This window comes from Channa argus, chromosome 3 (assembly GCF_033026475.1).
Source record: "Channa argus isolate prfri chromosome 3, Channa argus male v1.0, whole genome shotgun sequence".
In the NCBI taxonomy this organism is placed as follows: Eukaryota; Metazoa; Chordata; class Actinopteri; order Anabantiformes; family Channidae; genus Channa; species Channa argus.
The window spans coordinates 16,454,573-16,472,714 of NC_090199.1; the positions used below are offsets into that span (position 1 = coordinate 16,454,573).

Genomic DNA, 18,142 nt, shown 5'->3' on the forward strand with positions numbered 1-18,142 from the left:
TCATGTCTTCTGCAAATCTGTTGTTCTCTGATCTGTTATTAGTGACACAATGGGTATGTCCCTTGTGATGGCAATGTCCGTCCAGTCCAAACAGAACAATTTCAATAAGTGTTGGGTGGATTTTCAATGACATTTTCAATATCAATATTGTTTACAATATCTACAGTAAACGTCTTGCTGATTCCCACATGCCAAATCCTCATTTCTGGTTATCCACTGACTTTAGCTCTAGCAAGAGGTTCACATTTGTGCTTTGAGTGAAATGTTTCAGTTGCTTTAGGATAACTCACTATAAAAATCAGATACCATGCTTTTATGCTAAACTAAGATGGTGAACATTATAGCTGGTGAACACGAGCATGTTCACAGGAACGTGACAAAGAAAATAGACACTTTCCAGTTGGTTCTACCATCACAGGTACTTTATTATCACAAGTCAATCAAACTGTATCAAAACTGCAAGAACCTTAAACCAACATACATAAGGTCTCATCTGGCTTCTGTCTCCACATAACTGTGTAACAACCAAATGCATTCCGTATTTAAAAAAGTCTAAAGGCACATCTCTATTGTATTTACATTGCATACATATTTCACAAATAAATTGCGTAAAAACAGCACACAGTTAATCCTAATTGTCTAGCCCTGGTGGGTTTGCTAAAGAGACTGAAACTCTCCCTAAAGTACATACAGCAATACACCAATTGGTCTTTTTATAAGTCACAGTATTCAAAGCTACAAAGCACAGGCAGGAATCATTGTTTCATTGAATTATTGTTTGTGTAACTTACGGCTTCGTTTTTTTTTTTAATCAGAAGTTTTCATTTGCATGCCACCTTGTTTATGGCTCATCGGTTGCAACTTCAGATCTCCTATCTAAAGGGCTTTTATCCCAAGCCCTTATGAAATCAGATTTACAGCAGGCTTGCTGACATCCTTCTATTTCTGTTATTCTGCTGACTCCTAAAGTTAATTAAGTCCTTTAAAGAAACTGTGTGACATTTTGTGATATACACCTATTCACATTCTTGCTGAACCGGACCAATGCATTAGAAGATTGATGTCACTTTTATATGTTTGGCTACAGTGAGCTTAGCATTTGGAAACAGAGGGAACTGTGTGGTTCTGTCCACAGGTACCAAAATTAACCTATCTTTATTGCTGAAGCTCACTAATTAACTGGCGGGTTTGAAATCTTTACACCACAACTGGACTTTTACAATTTTACACACATTTTTTGGAACGAATAAACGCACAAGATATTATGTGTTAATTAGCTGGATTTAGAGGTGATTTTGTTATTGTTGGATAACTGCCTGCTGGCTTAGACGCTATCAGAAATGAGACTTGTTTCACCTACAGTAACTAAGCAAGAATATAAGTGTATCTCACCAAATGTTGTTTTGTTTTTTGAAATAGAAGACAATTCTGCCAAAAAGACTTGTTGTAGTCTTCTCATCACAGCACAAAGTGCTTATCTATGCCTCAGTCTAAGATCATCTCCTTAGGTCGGGTAATTACTCATGCATGAAGTCTCTGTTTTCCCAAAAGAATTATAAGATGTAATGTAAGGCTGAATGTGAGCCAAAACTCCAACTGCTGATGTTAGTCGTTTGTGTTGGAGTGCTGCTTTTTATAGACTAGATGTGCACCTGAAATGCCCACCACAGAGATCAATAAGCCAGTGGAAGTTTAGATAGAGGCCAATACTGAAAGCCCAGTGCAGGGTTGGATATATACAGTATCTATGTGTGTTTACATGTGCGTGCGTGTGTGTGTGTGTGTGTATGTGTGTGTATGTGTGTGTGTGTGTGTGTGTGTGTGTGTGTGTGTGTGTGTGTGTGCATGTAGGATGTAGGAAGGCCAGCGTTTGAGAGTTAGTTTGAGAGAATGTGTTGTTAATAGTTCACAGACTGTAATTGGCTCTTGTACAGTAGTTTGTGCAGTACCAGGACAAAATAATGAAAAGGGTAAAGAGTTTAACAGTATGTTTCATAGCACTGTGTATGTGTGTGTGTGGGTGTGTTAGACATAGTCCAAGAAGACATCAGCTGTGCTCTGCAGTAAAGGCTGGGTGGGGGCTGTTGTACTGCAGACAGAGCTGAGCCTCCGTGATGGTGCCCACTGCTGCTCTGGAGGCCCGGGAATATTGTTCAGTGTCAGATACACCTGAGGAACGACACACAATTTTGTTGTGATATTTAAAGTTGGGAAAACTTTGCTTTACCACAAAAATATATTTCTAAAAAGTAATTCACGATGTCATATGTGCAGTAAATGTATAAATAGTTTTATACACTGTCACAGGAGATGAGAGGTGAGGGATGGGAGCTTATTATTGTACACTTTTGCCCATAAAGTTGGAATAAAATATTTTTTACCTCTTCTTGTACAACTATTGTGACAATGTGATTTGTTCTCGATAGATAAAGTGTATATCTTCTCAAAACTTTATTGATCAATATGTTCCAAACATATCAGAGTATAAATTAAACCACAATTAACCTTTGCAAAAAAGAGGAATGGGTCTGAAAACAAAATTATTCTAACTTTATGGGAAACAGTGTATTGACATTGTGAACATTAGGGCGACACCCCTGACATACTTTTGAATACATAAATACCTCAATTGTTTTTATTGTATCATCACTCATGGTGACAATGATATTTGAAAAACAGCAAACAAACAAGTGTTCTCTATTAGCTCTAAATAAACCTGTAGTGATGAATAAGAGCCTGGAACAGTACTTCCATGAAGTTTGGATACTCTGTGATTTTACATACACACATATTAAAAAATAAACTCTAATCTTTCTTTTGTTTTTCTTAAGACTTCACATGTTGCCTTTAGGTTCACAGGCTGTTTGGGACTCGATGTGTAAAGGTGGTGGAGTGCCGTTTTAATTAAGTATGGGTAAGAAGAAGTGACCAAAGTACAGTAAAACTTATGTGTACATGGTCTGTAGTTATGAGTTCCAGAACTGCTACTGCATGTAATACTTTTGGCAAAATGCAAAAAAAAAAAAAAGCCGTTTGATATACTTACATTTTTGGTGTTTTCTGACAGCAGCAGTTCAGTCCTCTCCACCAATTTTTTAAAGGAAGGCCGTTTCAAAGGGTCATGGTTCCAGCAAGACAGCATCATATCATACCTAGCAAGATAAAAGAAAGATTAGCTTCAATCGGCCTCATGCAAGAACCACTCATACCAACAGATTTACTATTAACTTCACAAGAGATTTAGGTGAATTTGTGGCATTCATCAGTTTTATCATATTTAAAATGTTCTCCTAGGTAATGAAATGCATTAGTCGTCCACACCTTTCCACACCTGTCACAAACAGGTTACCTTATTACCTTAGTACCATATTTGTTTGACTTCAAAGTCATAGTGACATAAACCGAAGTAATTTGGAGTAAAAAAGAAGTTGATTTTAAATGCAGCACACTGGCAACAACAAAGAAACGAAAATAATTTTCTGTTTACCATATTATCATCATTGCCTGCCAGTTTAATGGTTCTGTAGCTACTCACTGCAGCACCTCTCTGCCTCTGGGTTGTAATGCAGGTCACTGTCCATAACCATCTTCTGTTATGACACTTGACTAGTAGCTAAGATCTTCTTTACTCCAGTATGTCAGTGACTCTCATCCTTTTGACCACATTAAACCGTATATGTATATGCCTTGGAAAGACTATTTCTCAAAAATGTGTTGCGCTTTAGCTTGATGATTTCTGAGAACTGACTTGAAACTCTGCTGTATGAAATTACTCCTCATTTAGCCTCATCTGACATCTTTGTTAATGAAACTTTACCACAAAGCCAATCAAGCAGCATTGTATGGCAGTTTTAGGAGTTTTTTTTTTAGGAGCTAATGATTAATTCTTGGGGACATGCAACTCCTCTTGAACAGGTGTCACTAATTCGTCTGGAACAAGCAATTTATGACAATGTTAAGAGAATTTAAGAGAGTTTGAAGAATATGAACTCATAAGAACGAGGAGAAATCTAAGACAACAATACAAAAATCTTCTTGCATCAATGGTGAGGGAGGGGGAAAGCTCAACGGAGAAGAGTGCCTTGATTGCAAGTATTATGCAAGCTTAAAATGCATACTGTAGCTTTAAATTAGAACTTGCAGTATCAAACACTTACATTTCAACAGGAGCAAACTCGGGCCTGTTCATTCTATGGCCCTCTTGAATCATCCTATAAAATGCTGACCCCACCTGCATCCCAGGGTATGGGCTGGTACCTGCATCACAGACACAAAATCCCACTTTTGGATATAAAAAAAAACAATGGATTCATATGGTGATATAACTTTCTAAAATTAAAATTTGCATCACAATCAATATCTTTTTTTATGAATAACTCCACACATAAGTGATGTTGTTGCTTGAGAGCATCATCAGAGCCTCAAAAAGTGCTGGAAATGTTACCCAGAGAGAAAATTTCCCAGAGCAGGATGCCATAGGACCACACGTCACTCTCAAATGTGTAGACGCAGTTGAAAATACTCTCTGGAGACATCCACTTGACTGGCAGACGAGCCTGCAGAAATGCGACTGAGAGTGTGGGCAGTGTTTTCTTGTTTTGATTCATAAAACAATATGTCTTTTGCTCAACACATTCATTTGTGTTAACAAGTGATGCATTTCTAGAAATGACATGACAATGAGCAGGACCATTTTGTGTACATTTTTGCATTTTGATAATTTTTTATTACATCCAATTAATAAAGGTACTTATAATGTAGTACCTTTAGTTATACTGTATTTTTATTTTCTAATGGAGGCAGTGAGATGAAATCAAATGTTTGGCAAAATAAACACTGAGCTATTTCTTTTCTAATGCACACATATAACAGTGTCAAGGTGATCGTATGCATTTTTTGAAATAGTGACTTGCTCAGAAATGAGTATGTACAGATTTAAAAAAAAAAAAAACAGAAATAGGGAAGGAAGGAAAAAAGAAAGAAAGAAAAGGAAGAATTTAGCAAGGACACATGACCAGAGATGAAGAGTGACACACAGACTTACATTGCCTCGAAGCACGTAGCTGGCGTCAGTGGTGATGTCTCGCGCCAACCCAAAGTCACAGATCTTTGCCACCCTGCCATGAGTCAACAGAACATTTCTGGCTGCAAGATCCCTGTGGATACACTACACATACACACACACCAACATACACAAATTAACACACAAATACAAGCAAGAACAAACAGGGAAATTGGTAACGTTTGTAACCGGTTTCTCCATGAGTGACACAAAACAAACCCATACAAACAAGGTCAGGTCATTTATACAAACAAAAAAATAATGGTGCTTTACAGGATCAACATTTAACAGTATGAATTATGCTTTGTTTAATTTAGGAAATGGAAGAATAAAACAGATCTATATAAGCGTTTATCAATTTTGTCCTGTATATGAATGGCATTAAAAGCTAATTCTGCCTTTCCTATAATAAAATAACTGAGTGTTGCTCAGGTGGGTTCATTTGGTTGCTCATAAAATGCATGTTTTACACCAGAGAAGTTTATTGGGGTCTAAAACGTTGTAGGTGTACCAAGACGCCAATGTCCATCTTTAACTATGGCCATTATAGTCTTGGTCGACCTGCTCCTTCGATTGTGTTGTTAAAACTTCTCACAAAATCTCACCACAATTCTTTTGCAGTCAGGCTAATAAGATGGATTATGGTTAAATGCATTACTCCTAAATTTAGCACCATAACTGTTCAAACAGTCCGGCACACAAATAGTCATTGTTGTTACATCTCTCTTCATGTGGGGAGTAAAAATTAGATTTGAAAAAGTTCATATTTAATGAGATTTGCATATGATCAGTACTGACATTCATCTACATTAGTAAAGGTTTTTTGTAAAACATGTCAATGAAAGGCCATCAGCAAAACAAAAAAAGAACAATTGTCAAAGAAATATATGTTTAAGTATTAAAGTTAATGTCTAGACTTTAATTGTAGTCTAGACATAAATGGATAATAGCAGCTAATTTAATAAAAGAAACAGTAAGTAAGTAAGTAAAGTCAGTAAAAGGCAGACAGGAGGACAAGAGGGTTATCATTTACATTTTAAAACAGCTACTTAAAGCGTATTTATGTATGTGAGAAAGCTGTTTCAATGTGTAACATAACATTGATTTTAAAAGCAGCTTTAGCATGTTTAGGTCAGACTGTAAAGCACTGTAGGCTCAAAGCTAAAACACAACTTATAACCTAGGAGCAGTGCCTTTAAATCTCTTCTGTACCTGTTCTAGATATAATAACATAGTTGGTAAAAGCCTTACATTCTTGGAAGTAATGTACTCCATTCCTTTGGCCACCTGGTAGGAAAAGCTTAAAAGATCTTCAGAGTCCAGAGAAAGTTCATCTATGTCATCTAGATGAAGAATATATTTCTGGATTAAGTGAATAAAAGTGTTAATAGATGCACAATACCACTTCAAAGCACAATGTAGAGAGAGGGCTTTTCTACCTGACTGCGAGGACCTTTCTTTCTCAGAGGGACGCATGGGCATATATCCTGCACCAGTCACCTCTTTGCTACAACACACACACATGTTCAGTTTTGACATGATAAACATGTAGAATTTGTGTTGTTACTATTGACAGCAAGCACACATACGCACCTTACAGGCTCAGGTTGGATGTTGTGATAGTAACCATTACTGGCTTGGGAGTTTAGGAAGGACTCTCTTTTTTGGCGCAGGAAGTTGAGGAGGTCGCCATAGCAACAGTATTCTGTGATCACCAAAATTGGGCCTGGCAAGATGCAGAGATAAAAGAAACCTCATCACTCACTGATTTTATATCCACATGCAGATGACAATGGGAGATAAAAAGATGAAAAGAAGCCAAATTTGACTGGCATAAGACACTGACATTAGTGTTTTGTGTTAAAACATACTGAACAAATTCATGTCAATATCAATGAATTTGGATTTTTCATGAGCCCAAATATATAAAACATCTTAAGTGTTTAGTGTTTACCTCATATTACCATACTCATAATGCTGCATTATGATCAATGTTGAAGGGCAGACAGATTGATGATATCGATTGACTGTACAGTAAATTTGTTACAAGTCAAGCTGCCTAATACTTAATGTCCAATATCTGATTTTTAATAAAAGGCTGGTATTGGCTGGGCAAATAAATTTGTATCAGCAAATAAGCAGTAATGTGCCAATGTTTTAGCCAGATGTTCTAGATGTTCCGATATATGTATGGATGTTTAGATTCTTCACAGAATCCTCCTAATTTTATTGTGCAGCAACACAAAGACTCCTAACATCCAGTCACAATGAACCATTTTTAGAAATAGGAGAAATAAGGGCTCATGAAACAGACGGTGTAGTCCCTGATCTCACTCTTATATAGTCTGTCTTGGACTGTTTCAAGAGACAGAAACAACTTCGGCAGCCTAAATACACAAACCAACAATGGCAAGGACTCCAAGATGTTTGGAACAACCTTCTGTGCCAAGTGCACAAATGTACTGAGGAGAATTGTCACTATTTTAAAACTAAAGGGGGGCTAAAGTAATAATAATGTAATCTAAGGATATTGTGATATTAGAAAATATTTAATTGATAACAAATTTATTCATTTATTCATTTAGCTTTATTTTTGAGGCATTCCTACTTTAATCTTGGTAAATTAAGCAAAACATAAGTAAATTATAAAACTTGTACACAAATGCAAGATATTTATAGAGTCCAGAGGATGAACAAATCCAAATTAAATTTACCAAACAAATCTCTCACATGTTAATTTCCTATTGATTTGCTCCCCTCACCTCCGACAGTGCAGGCTCCCAGAAGGTTAACAATGTTGAGGTGGTTTCCAAGGTAAGTAAGGACCTTCAGCTCTGACATCAACGCCTCCTTCTCCGTGGAGTAAGCATTGGCTGGGATGACATCATCACAACTTTTATAAACTCACATCTTTTACTTTTGTAAAAGTACTAGTATGACAAAGTCCCACAGAAGCATAACATTTCAAACTGATGTGCAATATTTTGGCATCTCATAAGCCTTTAAATGCATTGATCGTTTGCATTAACATGATTTCCTAGATCATATTTTATTGCCTAGTCTCATCTGTCTGCCAAGGGTCACAAGATAAATATTGTCATGAGAGAAATAATGAGCTTTCTTTCCAAACAATTATTCACATGAAACATTACGTTTTTGGTGTAAATGTTAACAGCTTATATTGTACAGACAATTTAAACCAGGTAAAACCCCTGGTTTAAAGGATAACTTCACATTTTTTTAACTGTATCTTAAGGTGCTCATATGAACAAGTCAATGAAACAAGTTTTACTTGCTGTAAATATTCCTCCTAATGCTTAATACTTTATGAGATTTCTTCCTAAGCCACTTCCTATGTACTGTACTATAAGTGAGCAAAAAGTTCTTTGTGCAATGATACACTGTGAGGCCTACATGTAGAGTTAACGCCTAAACTTAAAACAGTCATGGTTTTAGCAGGTGTGTACTTCAGGAACTCCCAACATAACTGGTTGGTGTGGCTAGAGGTGCAATAAAACACACCAACATCATTAATAATTCAAACAGAGAGGGCAACTAAACACTGCTGCTTAACTGCTGTTACACTTTATTTACTGTAAAAATAAGCTGAGTAAATATAGCTGATCATTTTCCACTGCAACATGCACAGTGCCACATATTGTTTATTGTTACATGCAGACACAGAGACAGACAAGACAAAGACCAACATGCTTACGTTTGAGCATCTTCACAGCAACTGTTGTCACAGTGTCTGCAGAGCAGAGGCCATAAGCTGTGGCTCTCACTACTTTTCCAAAAGCCCCAGAGCCCAGAGTTTTACCTGTGAGAACAAGCGGGCACACACACACACCAATCCTTCATCATTTCACAATAATATACATACAAGCAGGCCTGCAGATGTGTTTTAAACCTACAATGCTACACAAACGTGGACGTACCGAAGCGTAGTTTCTGTCGAGGAAACTCCCATTTGGAGTCGTACGGTAGCTGGGTGGGGTCAATGTAAATGTAGTTGTTGCCATAGATGCTGTCAATGACCTTCCACTGGATCTGGAACTTAGGTTTCTGTTTGAGTTTTGAGAAAAGAGATTTTTGCAGAAAACATGACTTAAGATCAGCTTCCTCAGATTACTTGTTCCTCTATATGGGTCTACATACGTAGCTCCTGACTTTGGCCTTCTCTTATCGCTCTTCGATTCACTTTTACATTACTCAGTGCACTTTAGTATTTCAGCCTGTGTCTAGACTATCCCCTGATGATCTCGCTGCGGATTCACAAACTAGTTCTCAAGGAGTCTGACTCATCTGAGTGCAATAAAAGCAGCATGTTGTGGGGGTAAATTAATGGCTCAGGACGTGATCAGAGTGTCAAAAAAGACTTTAGCTAAAGCATGTCTGCACTCTCAATGGCTGATTGATTCATTTCAGATTCATTAGGAAACATTCATATTAATTTAAAGAACATTCTTTCACTGCTGTCTGCAGACAGTCATTACCAAAAAGAGCACAAAAATGTGTGCGATCTAAACAACGTGCTTTTAAATCGAACATATTCTGAACAAGATGGATGCATGAGTCATTAGTAAATCAGAGTGGGCCATTTGCCAGAAGCTATTGCACCCATTACTTTCTATGATACAAACTGCCTATTAGCGGTACTAGATCAACTGGATTTAACAATGATACCTATAAATTATGAAGCTAATTGATGGATTTGAATGGGATTGCTGGCCGTAGATGTATGTGGTTTATGTGTGATTTTACTTCCCTAAGATTAAAATAGGTCATCATAACATAAGATTACATAATATTTATGACTACCATCCTATCTTACCTGCATGTACTTATAGAGCAGCACCACTAGAATGAGGCTCAGTAAGATGCCAGTAGCCACCATGCCAGTTAGAAGAGGAGTGAAGAGTTTATGGGGGACGATGCGCTCTGAGAGGAAACACACACCAATTAAACCAAATGGAGCACGGAAAGTATAAACAACATCTTACCAGTTGTTTACGTTCACACAGCCACATCCTGTTTCTCCAACATTAGACAGACAACTGCAGCAGTAGCGTTTGTTTGTGTGACAAGGATTAGCTAGTCTACACCATATAATCCCTGCTTGCATAGTCAGCACACACTAATCTCAGTCAATCTGTACCCAGTAACCACACACCTGGGCTCTGCAGACCCAGGGTCAACGGGTGTGTGTGTCTGTGTGTGTTTACTATGTGTGAACTAATGCAACACCTTTGTGGTACGGTACGTATGAGATAATGTCTGTACAAAATCGCACTTTATCAGTGTGTGTATGTGTGATTGTGTGTGCGTGTGTGGGTGAGTTCGTGCCACAGTATTGTACCACTGATGGAAAACAGCGTGTAAGCTTCTTCGCCCTCTGTGCTTGCCACACACTCCAGGGTGTGGTAGTGTGCGTGCTCTTTGCTGATGTTCAGTCGGCTCTCTACTTCACTCCTGCCGAAGGCAGACTCTGTCACCATGGCAACCTCCATTGTCTCCCATTGTGTGGCATTGGGCAGGTGTGAGCACCTTCAAGAAGTGTTATAAAAGCATTTAAGACATCTTATAAAGCTTTTCTGCTTTATCTTTCAACATATTCATTTATTTGCTCCACAACAGAGCAACTGAGAGTGTTCACACTTCATTAGACTGATTATGGAAGTGCTTTTATTCCTCTGTTGATACATTTCTGCGGTTTCCACCTGTTCTCTTTTAATGTCAATTTTATCCTTTCACAATGCCATTACTTTCAGCGAATGAGTCCCTGGAGGGTGTTCCTTGTATAAAATTGCAATCTTGTAATTTTGTCTGTTGCCTCTGGCACAACCTTTTTCTATCTCCTGTCTTCATGCGCCATAAGTTTCTTGATGGTTCTCACCTAGGAGTCTAATTGCAGTTTTGTTTTCTGTTACCAGTCTAACTGACTATCATTAAACTCCACCAATCTCTTTATCAGAGTGGGTGTCAGAAACATAATAGAAATTTCAGTCTCATTTATCCCCAGTGTACAAAGTTGCAAAGTTGCAGAATGTTAATTTTATGTATTAACTGAGACAAACAATAAAAATGCTGTTTTCTTGATGAGGAATTTATCCTACCAACTTCAGAAAATAACAAAGTGTATTCCCAGAATGATGAGTTTATAATCTAGTTATCACAAGAGAACAAAACTAAGTAGTATTATTTCGGGGCTCAAAATAATTGAAATGTTATGTTGAGTGAAAACAACTCCTGGCTTGTCTGTCTGAATGCTAATGAGCCTACAAGATGACATAATGCTGTTAATCAACTTTTCAAATCCCATGAGCACATCCTGGTCCCAGAGGAACTGTCAGACAAGACAGAAGATGAGTCAAGTGTGAGCTAAATGGTACGAAATCACACTGCTGTTCACTTAGAGCTTTTAATATGGGACAAAAGACATAACCGAGCATCTTAAATTTTATAATATTATATGTATGGGACTTTATTTCAAATGAATTGCTGATACCCTCCAGGCATGTGAGATATTGTGATCACAACAATTAATACAAAGTGCTTGTGCTTGCAATTTACAACATCATAAAAAATTACAACACGCATTACAATTCGTTTAGAAAAGCTGTTGTGAAATAATGCATTTTAGTTTGTAATAAGGTCTGCAAAATCCTGGAGGTAAAAGCAGTAAACAAAATTAAAATTTTTGTCAATGACTATCACTGGCAAAATGCAAATAATGTAATAATTCATTACACGATGCACCGATTGTATCATCTAATGGAACCTATGCAAATATGGAGAGAACTGCTTCTAGCTGTGAGGGGACAGCACTAACCACTGCACCACAGTGCTGCTCTGCTTTTACCAAACAATTGTCTCACGCATCATTTTCAAAATATGACAGACTATGAATCTTTCCACATTAAAATCAATAAGGACAGACTGATACCGCTGAAGCAGCAAAACAAACCATTAAAGACGTCAATGGTTGAAATCCCTTTCATTTTGATGCAGTACCTGCAGCTGTAAGCAATCTAATAACGCCAACAGAGCAAGATGAGTGCTTGTTTAGACAGTGTGATATATTTCAGGCATACCTTGTGTTGGGCAGTTGACAAAAGTACCAGCTGATTTTAGGGACTGGATAACCTGCAGCAATGCATCGCACCTGTCCATCAACAGGCCCTTCCTGGGCGATAATAACAGGCTTACCTTGTAGACAAGGAGGTTATGACAGAAATGAAAGATAACAAGGAAATTTATTTTCTAGTTAACAATAAGCTCTTGATATGTTGTTTTAAAATATATCAGAAGATCATGTTTGTCATCAAACTCAGATGCTCAATCACTTGGAAACTGTGCTGAAAACTGTGAGAGTTACTTACTGCTGACGTACACATGGAACGAATGATAGACAGACGCATCCTGGTGACTGGCTGAGAACTTATAGATCCCACCCTCCGTGCCGAGAACCCTTACAAGTCTCAGCTCATTCATGTATCTGATGAAACAAACGTACATTTTAGAAACTGGGTTTGCACAAGCATGAGTGTTTACGCTCTGGAATAACTTTGGAACTATATAAATGTACTCTACCTGTATTTGTGCCGGTGGATTGTGATAACATGCTCTGTGGTGTTCAGGAGCCTCATGCCATTGTGAGACCAGGACAGGGAGGTGGGTGTAGGATATGCATCAAAATCTACTCTGAGGCTCAGGCTCTCTCCCTCTTTCACAGCTGCCTGGACTGGATCTGGACTTCCTAACATAGTAATAAACCCCTGATCTGAGAAACAGAAATATGCACACAATAAAGTCCAGATGTGGCCTTCATTCATAGTCCAATTCAGCACAAGTCTGGGGGGGGGTGGGGGGGATATGAAAATGTGTGAAGACAACAGGACAGAATCTAAGCTGGACAAACTCTAATTATTGTTGCTCTTACTTGTTGCAAGTGTGTGTATATTGTCTGTACCATACAAAATTTAGAATTCATAAACCATATAGATTATCTACCACTGAGTATTGTTGTACTTTAACATGTAACAAAAAACCAAAAAAATGTTGTCTGTGAGTGTTTTGTTTGTGACTGCCTCTGCAAACACATCGACATGCACAGAAACTTTCAACACTCACCGCGGACATCCAGCTGCACCGCTGAGTCACTGGTGCCCTTCTCGTTGTGGGCGTGGCAGCGGTAGGTGCCTGAGTCTGATCGGCTGACGGCTGTGTTCAAGAGGGAGGTGGCACGGTGATAACCGTGAGAGCCAGACAGGATGTGTGAGGTCTGGGACTCGTCAGGATGCTGCAGGGAATCAGGAGACAAGGTGTGAGGTGCCATATTAACAGACTGAGAACTTTGAATGGATTTTTACTTTAAAATAAAATCCAGGGCTAGAGCCAGAATTTCAGAAATACTGGGGTAAATGAGTACCCCCTGGCCATCCACCAAGCTCTACAAAATCTCTGAAGCATTTAAAGAAATCACATTTCAAATAATATTTTCCTTAAAATGTATGTATAAAAATCAAGACAATGTAGACAGACAGGCAGTAATAGACACAGCCCGATTAACCTAATCAGACGCCTTATATCAGTCTCACCGCTGTGGAGGGGAAGTCCCACTTCAGACTGAAGTCAGGGTTGACGTTGATGGAGCTACAGGTCAGCTCAAACTGTTCTCCTTTCCTTAGGATAACGGTGTCTGTCTGGGACAGTTTGATCACCGGAGGTACCTGAGGAACTGGATCAAGGCATGCAAAAGTGACGTTATCATAACTGATGTATTGGGCAATCTATTTATATTAAGCAGTGTCACCTATTGTCATTGCAAATAACTATAGGCATGCTAACAGTGCACAAAAACACACAAACATTCATACAGTATCATATACTTGCACAAGCAGACAAAGATAAAGATGATGATTTATATCTGTTAATAAATGGCTGCTAACGTCTCTTTAGTGGCTGTGTTTGACAAAGACAGCTGTAACTATATTTACCCACAAACTGGCCTTAATGCACTGTTGCAAAGCTTTTTATGGCTTTGTTCACTTTTCTAACCCCTGTGCCACTCCCTAACTCTCTCCCTAACTCTCTCCCTAACTCACTCCCTAACTCACGTGTCTTTGCAGACTGCCTCCTTCAGTCAAAAGCACATTACCATTACTCCTCCCAGCTTGTGTCTGTATTGCTTTCTTTCCACTGCAGACCAGAGGAAAAGTGCAAAGGAAAGTGAAGAAACATAATCAGCTACACCCCACTTCTTTTTAATATATCACAAATAAGAACTACGAACCAAACATCTTTTGCCAAAAATGTCTGCATTGTGAATAGTAAAAGGCTAAATTTCATTCCTGTGTCTACCACTTATGTCTGCCAGGATGAATTACGGCCTCTTATGTACGTAGCTCTATGGAAGGCGATGTCTGACTGTAGGTCTCCATTCTGGGTCCGACTGGGCAACTTCCTGTGTTTCAAACAATTTTACTCTTTACTCTGATATTTACTAATTGGCCAGAGACTTCTACACTGACTTTGTAGAACCTTGCTGTTGTTACTATCTGTAAAAATGACTGTGGTTCCCTCGTCCTCTCATGGGCGGCATGTACATTTCAGTTTAGTTTCATTAACACCCAACTGGCAAATGTAGTAAATCTATGCTACATGGAGAAACTCTCTCTTTAGGAAACATTAAATATAGTTTTTGAGAACAAAAATGTTATCCTATCCTGTCCATCATGTCTCTTACTTACCAAGCCGTACATCCACAGTGTACTTGATAGATGCCACTTTGATGCCACTAAGCTGTCCCACGCATATATAACAGCCCTCATATTCCTTTCTCATATTGCTGATGACGACACCTCGCTGGAGACTGCTGTGGTAAGTCATATTGAAGGGCAAAGGTCGTCCATCACATGTCTGCAAAGCCAGCAGTGTGATCTCAGGGTCGGTCACAATACAGGGGATGGTGCAGTTTTCACCTGCGCGCACCAGGATGAAATTCACGATGGTGCGCTGGAAGGCATTCTGTGGGTCTGAGGAGGTGAGAAAGACATGGAGACTTGAATTAGTAGACGTTATTCATACAAATACAATCACAAATCTCTTCCCTTATCACCAGCAACTCACCTTTCACATAAACATAGATGGAGCTCTGTTCCAGGGTGTTGTTGTTGACACACATGTAACGTCCCATGTGGTAGGCCTGTACTGCTGACACCTTCACAGAAGCCACTCCACCCTCCTCCATCTCTCCCTCCAGCCTGCGAGCCCGCTCCCGCTGCCACCTCAACCTGGGCGGAGTGCCAGATGTTGTGGCATTGTCATGACAATGCAGCTCCAGCTTCCCTCTCAGGGGAATGACTATGTGAGGCCCACCGGGGGATATGAATGGCTTGCACCACACTAGAACAGAGGGCAAACAGGATGGCTGACATATGGTGGACCTGAATGCTATTTCTTAAAGGATGTGATGGATTCACTGTGGTTAGAGTCCCACCAAGATGAACACAGACTGCACTAGTATACAGTAAAAAATTGCCTTATAAGTATTACTTTTCACAAAGTAGAATTCAAACAGATGTAAATGTATGAAATGAGGAAAAACAGGGCAGAGTAGTAAAGTTGCAACTAACTGTTTTGCATTACTGATACAACCAATAATAAAATCAAGATTATCTATTAATAATCTTAATGAATCCATTAATTTAGACAATAAAGTGTTTTTATTTGACACTGCAAAAATGTGTACATGATACAAAGAAAAACATAAACTCCTTGTAACAAGTTGTAACAAAAAAGCCTTGTGCTTAAAAAGCTAAATGAGAAATAACCCATCAAAACATTTGCTTTGCCATTTTTTTATTGATTGACTAAACAATCATTTTAGTTTTACTCTACACTGAGTCCTTTCAGCTTATCCCGTGAGTTCAGGGTGGCTACAGTGGAGCATTGTCCACATGTTGATTTGGAACAGTTTTTACACCGGATGACTTTCCTTACACAACCCTCCCCAATTTCTACTGGGCTTGGACTGGCTCTGCACAGCTGGGGAAGGGAAAGGGCTGTTGGGGGTTCAGTGTCTCGCTCAGAGACACTTTGACATATAGCTGAGAGCAGAGATTGAACCACTGACCGTGCAGCCTGTGGATGATTGTTATACCAACTGAGCTACAGCTGCCCTCAGTTTTACTCTACACTGAGTAAGGAATAACGTAAATCACAATGTAGTGGCTAATGTGATGGTTAAATAGGATGGTATGACTGGCACAGAGCCCCTTAAAACAGAGTGCTATAACCGCCATGGCTCGACTGAACAATCAATAATTATGAGCTGTCCACCCACTGAGTAATCATGCATTAAAGGCTCCTAATCCACTGTCTAAAGATGAATAAACTAAACTAACAGTGTCGTCTCAGATTAATCCCCACCCTACACCAATACAACTGCTCCATCTTTATCTTTTTCTTTTGCAGTTTTCCACATGATAGGCACGAAATGAAAAGCAGAACTTGCATGTGACTGTTGTCGGTGCCTTCCGGCCTGGTGGGACTAAGGAAGCAAGGGGAGGCATGAGGATGCAAATGTGTTCGATATCTGTGTTTTTGCACACTGTCAGTGCATGTTTTCTGCTGATATCTGTACGAATTTGCGTTATGATAACATGCGTATGATACCGGGTATCTTTTGCACATGAGGCTTAAAACCCAAAGCTTTCGCCCCAACAGTGAGAGTGGTTAGATGTCAGGGAGCTGCAGGATGAGTTCCTGTTAAAAAGAAAATGTGTTTTGCTGTTCTTTGTTCCCTGTGCAGTGCAAGGGCGCACAACCTAAACCCCCCTTTTTTTTGGGGGGGGGGGGGTTAATAATCGTCAGTAGCAAGCGTGCGCGCGCACACACACACACACACTTGTTGCCTGCCGGGGCACACAGCCCAAAGGCATCTCCTGTACCACGTACCTTGACACACAGTTATGCAAATCAGCCCCGATATGCTCTGTGAATTTGAGCTGACATGCTGAGCAGACTTGAACTGTTACAAAGCTCTAAAAGTAAACCGCAGAAATCCTGTAAGCACATACGCGATTCAGGAACATGAGACGCTGCACTCAACAAATGATGGACATTGTTGTCCATCCAGCCCTTCTCCTTTATACACCTGAAGTGGTCTAATTAAACAAGGAAGACACTAAGCAAACAACATGTGAATAGGCTTATAGTAGATTTACAACATTACCACAGGTGAAAAGATTATTTAATATTGTGTCATTACAAAGTCTCCCACCACAACGATCGTGTGGTATAGCGATAACATAAGGTCACAATTACGATGTTTGATAAGATAGCCAAATAAAGACTGACTAAAGCAATGTATAAGCAATATTACAATGCTTTCTGTAGGGTTAGCGTGTTTTCTTACCTGTTAATGGCAGAAAAATAAAGTGATAGATAAAAACAATCCAGCAGCACTTCATGATCAGGCGGTTTTGAAGCCTTGTAACGTTACTCTACTCCATGGGATTCAACTGCATAAATAAGGATCCTGTACTGGAAAGAAAAACCACCGCTATGATAACAGAACAGGTCCCTGCACCGCACAGAGCGCACAAACGCAGTGATCCTCCTGAATTTCACTGGAGGAGCTGCGTTGGATCCTTGCCACTCCTTTCTGTCCCGCATTGGCTGGAGACTGGCCAAGGATATGAGTCGGTTATTACCGAAACACACACACACTAAATACACTGCATAAAAATTATGCGGTATCGAAACCGCTGGCTGATAAAAACGATTGCCTATTCTGTCCAAGATCGACTTAGATATTTTTCAGAGTGTTGTACAGTATTATTGTGGTGACTGACAGCTTCTTGTAACAGTTGCTGAAGTTCCTGGTCTGTGTGTCCTGTTGTGATGACAGCAACACAGTCGGGAGGAGTTTCCCTTGTGATGCACATCATGGACTTTTCCCAACTGTAATCAGCATTGTCATTATTATTATTAAATGAGGTCTCATTTTTGTTTTGACAGATTTAGGTAGTAGGAGTCTGTTTTTAAAGTGTTTACACCTTTTTATTTATGCCT

General features: G+C 39.2%; 1 protein-coding gene across 1 annotated transcript; it reads right to left on the minus strand.

The window, feature by feature from the left end:
- Positions 1–400: 400 nt before the first annotated feature.
- Positions 401–17,927, minus strand: kitb (KIT proto-oncogene, receptor tyrosine kinase b). Its single transcript, XM_067497261.1, has 21 exons — positions 17,484–17,927; positions 15,194–15,469; positions 14,815–15,099; positions 13,663–13,802; positions 13,196–13,364; positions 12,656–12,845; positions 12,445–12,560; positions 12,157–12,271; positions 10,422–10,609; positions 9,897–10,003; positions 9,001–9,127; positions 8,778–8,882; positions 7,825–7,935; positions 6,656–6,788; positions 6,502–6,569; positions 6,314–6,405; positions 5,045–5,167; positions 4,445–4,556; positions 4,158–4,257; positions 3,047–3,152; positions 401–2,169 (listed from the first exon to the last, which is right to left on the minus strand). Exons 1-21 carry the CDS (start codon positions 17,536–17,538, stop codon positions 2,026–2,028), a joined length of 2,862 nt encoding a protein of 953 aa, XP_067353362.1. The 5' UTR covers positions 17,539–17,927; the 3' UTR covers positions 401–2,025.
- Positions 17,928–18,142: the final 215 nt, after the last annotated feature.

Excerpts from the sequence above, each read along its gene's own strand:
- kitb (XM_067497261.1), bottom strand. The coding sequence starts at position 17,538 with ATGAAGTGCTGCTGGATTGTTTTTATCTATCACTTTATTTTTCTGCCA. Across the intron at positions 6,570-6,655 it reads ATCCAACCTGAGCCTGTAAG|CAAAGAGGTGACTGGTGCAG; the intron begins GTGCGTATGTGT and ends TGTGTGTTGTAG. Across the intron at positions 4,557-5,044 it reads GCTACGTGCTTCGAGGCAAT|GCTCGTCTGCCAGTCAAGTG; the intron begins GTAAGTCTGTGT and ends GCATTTCTGCAG.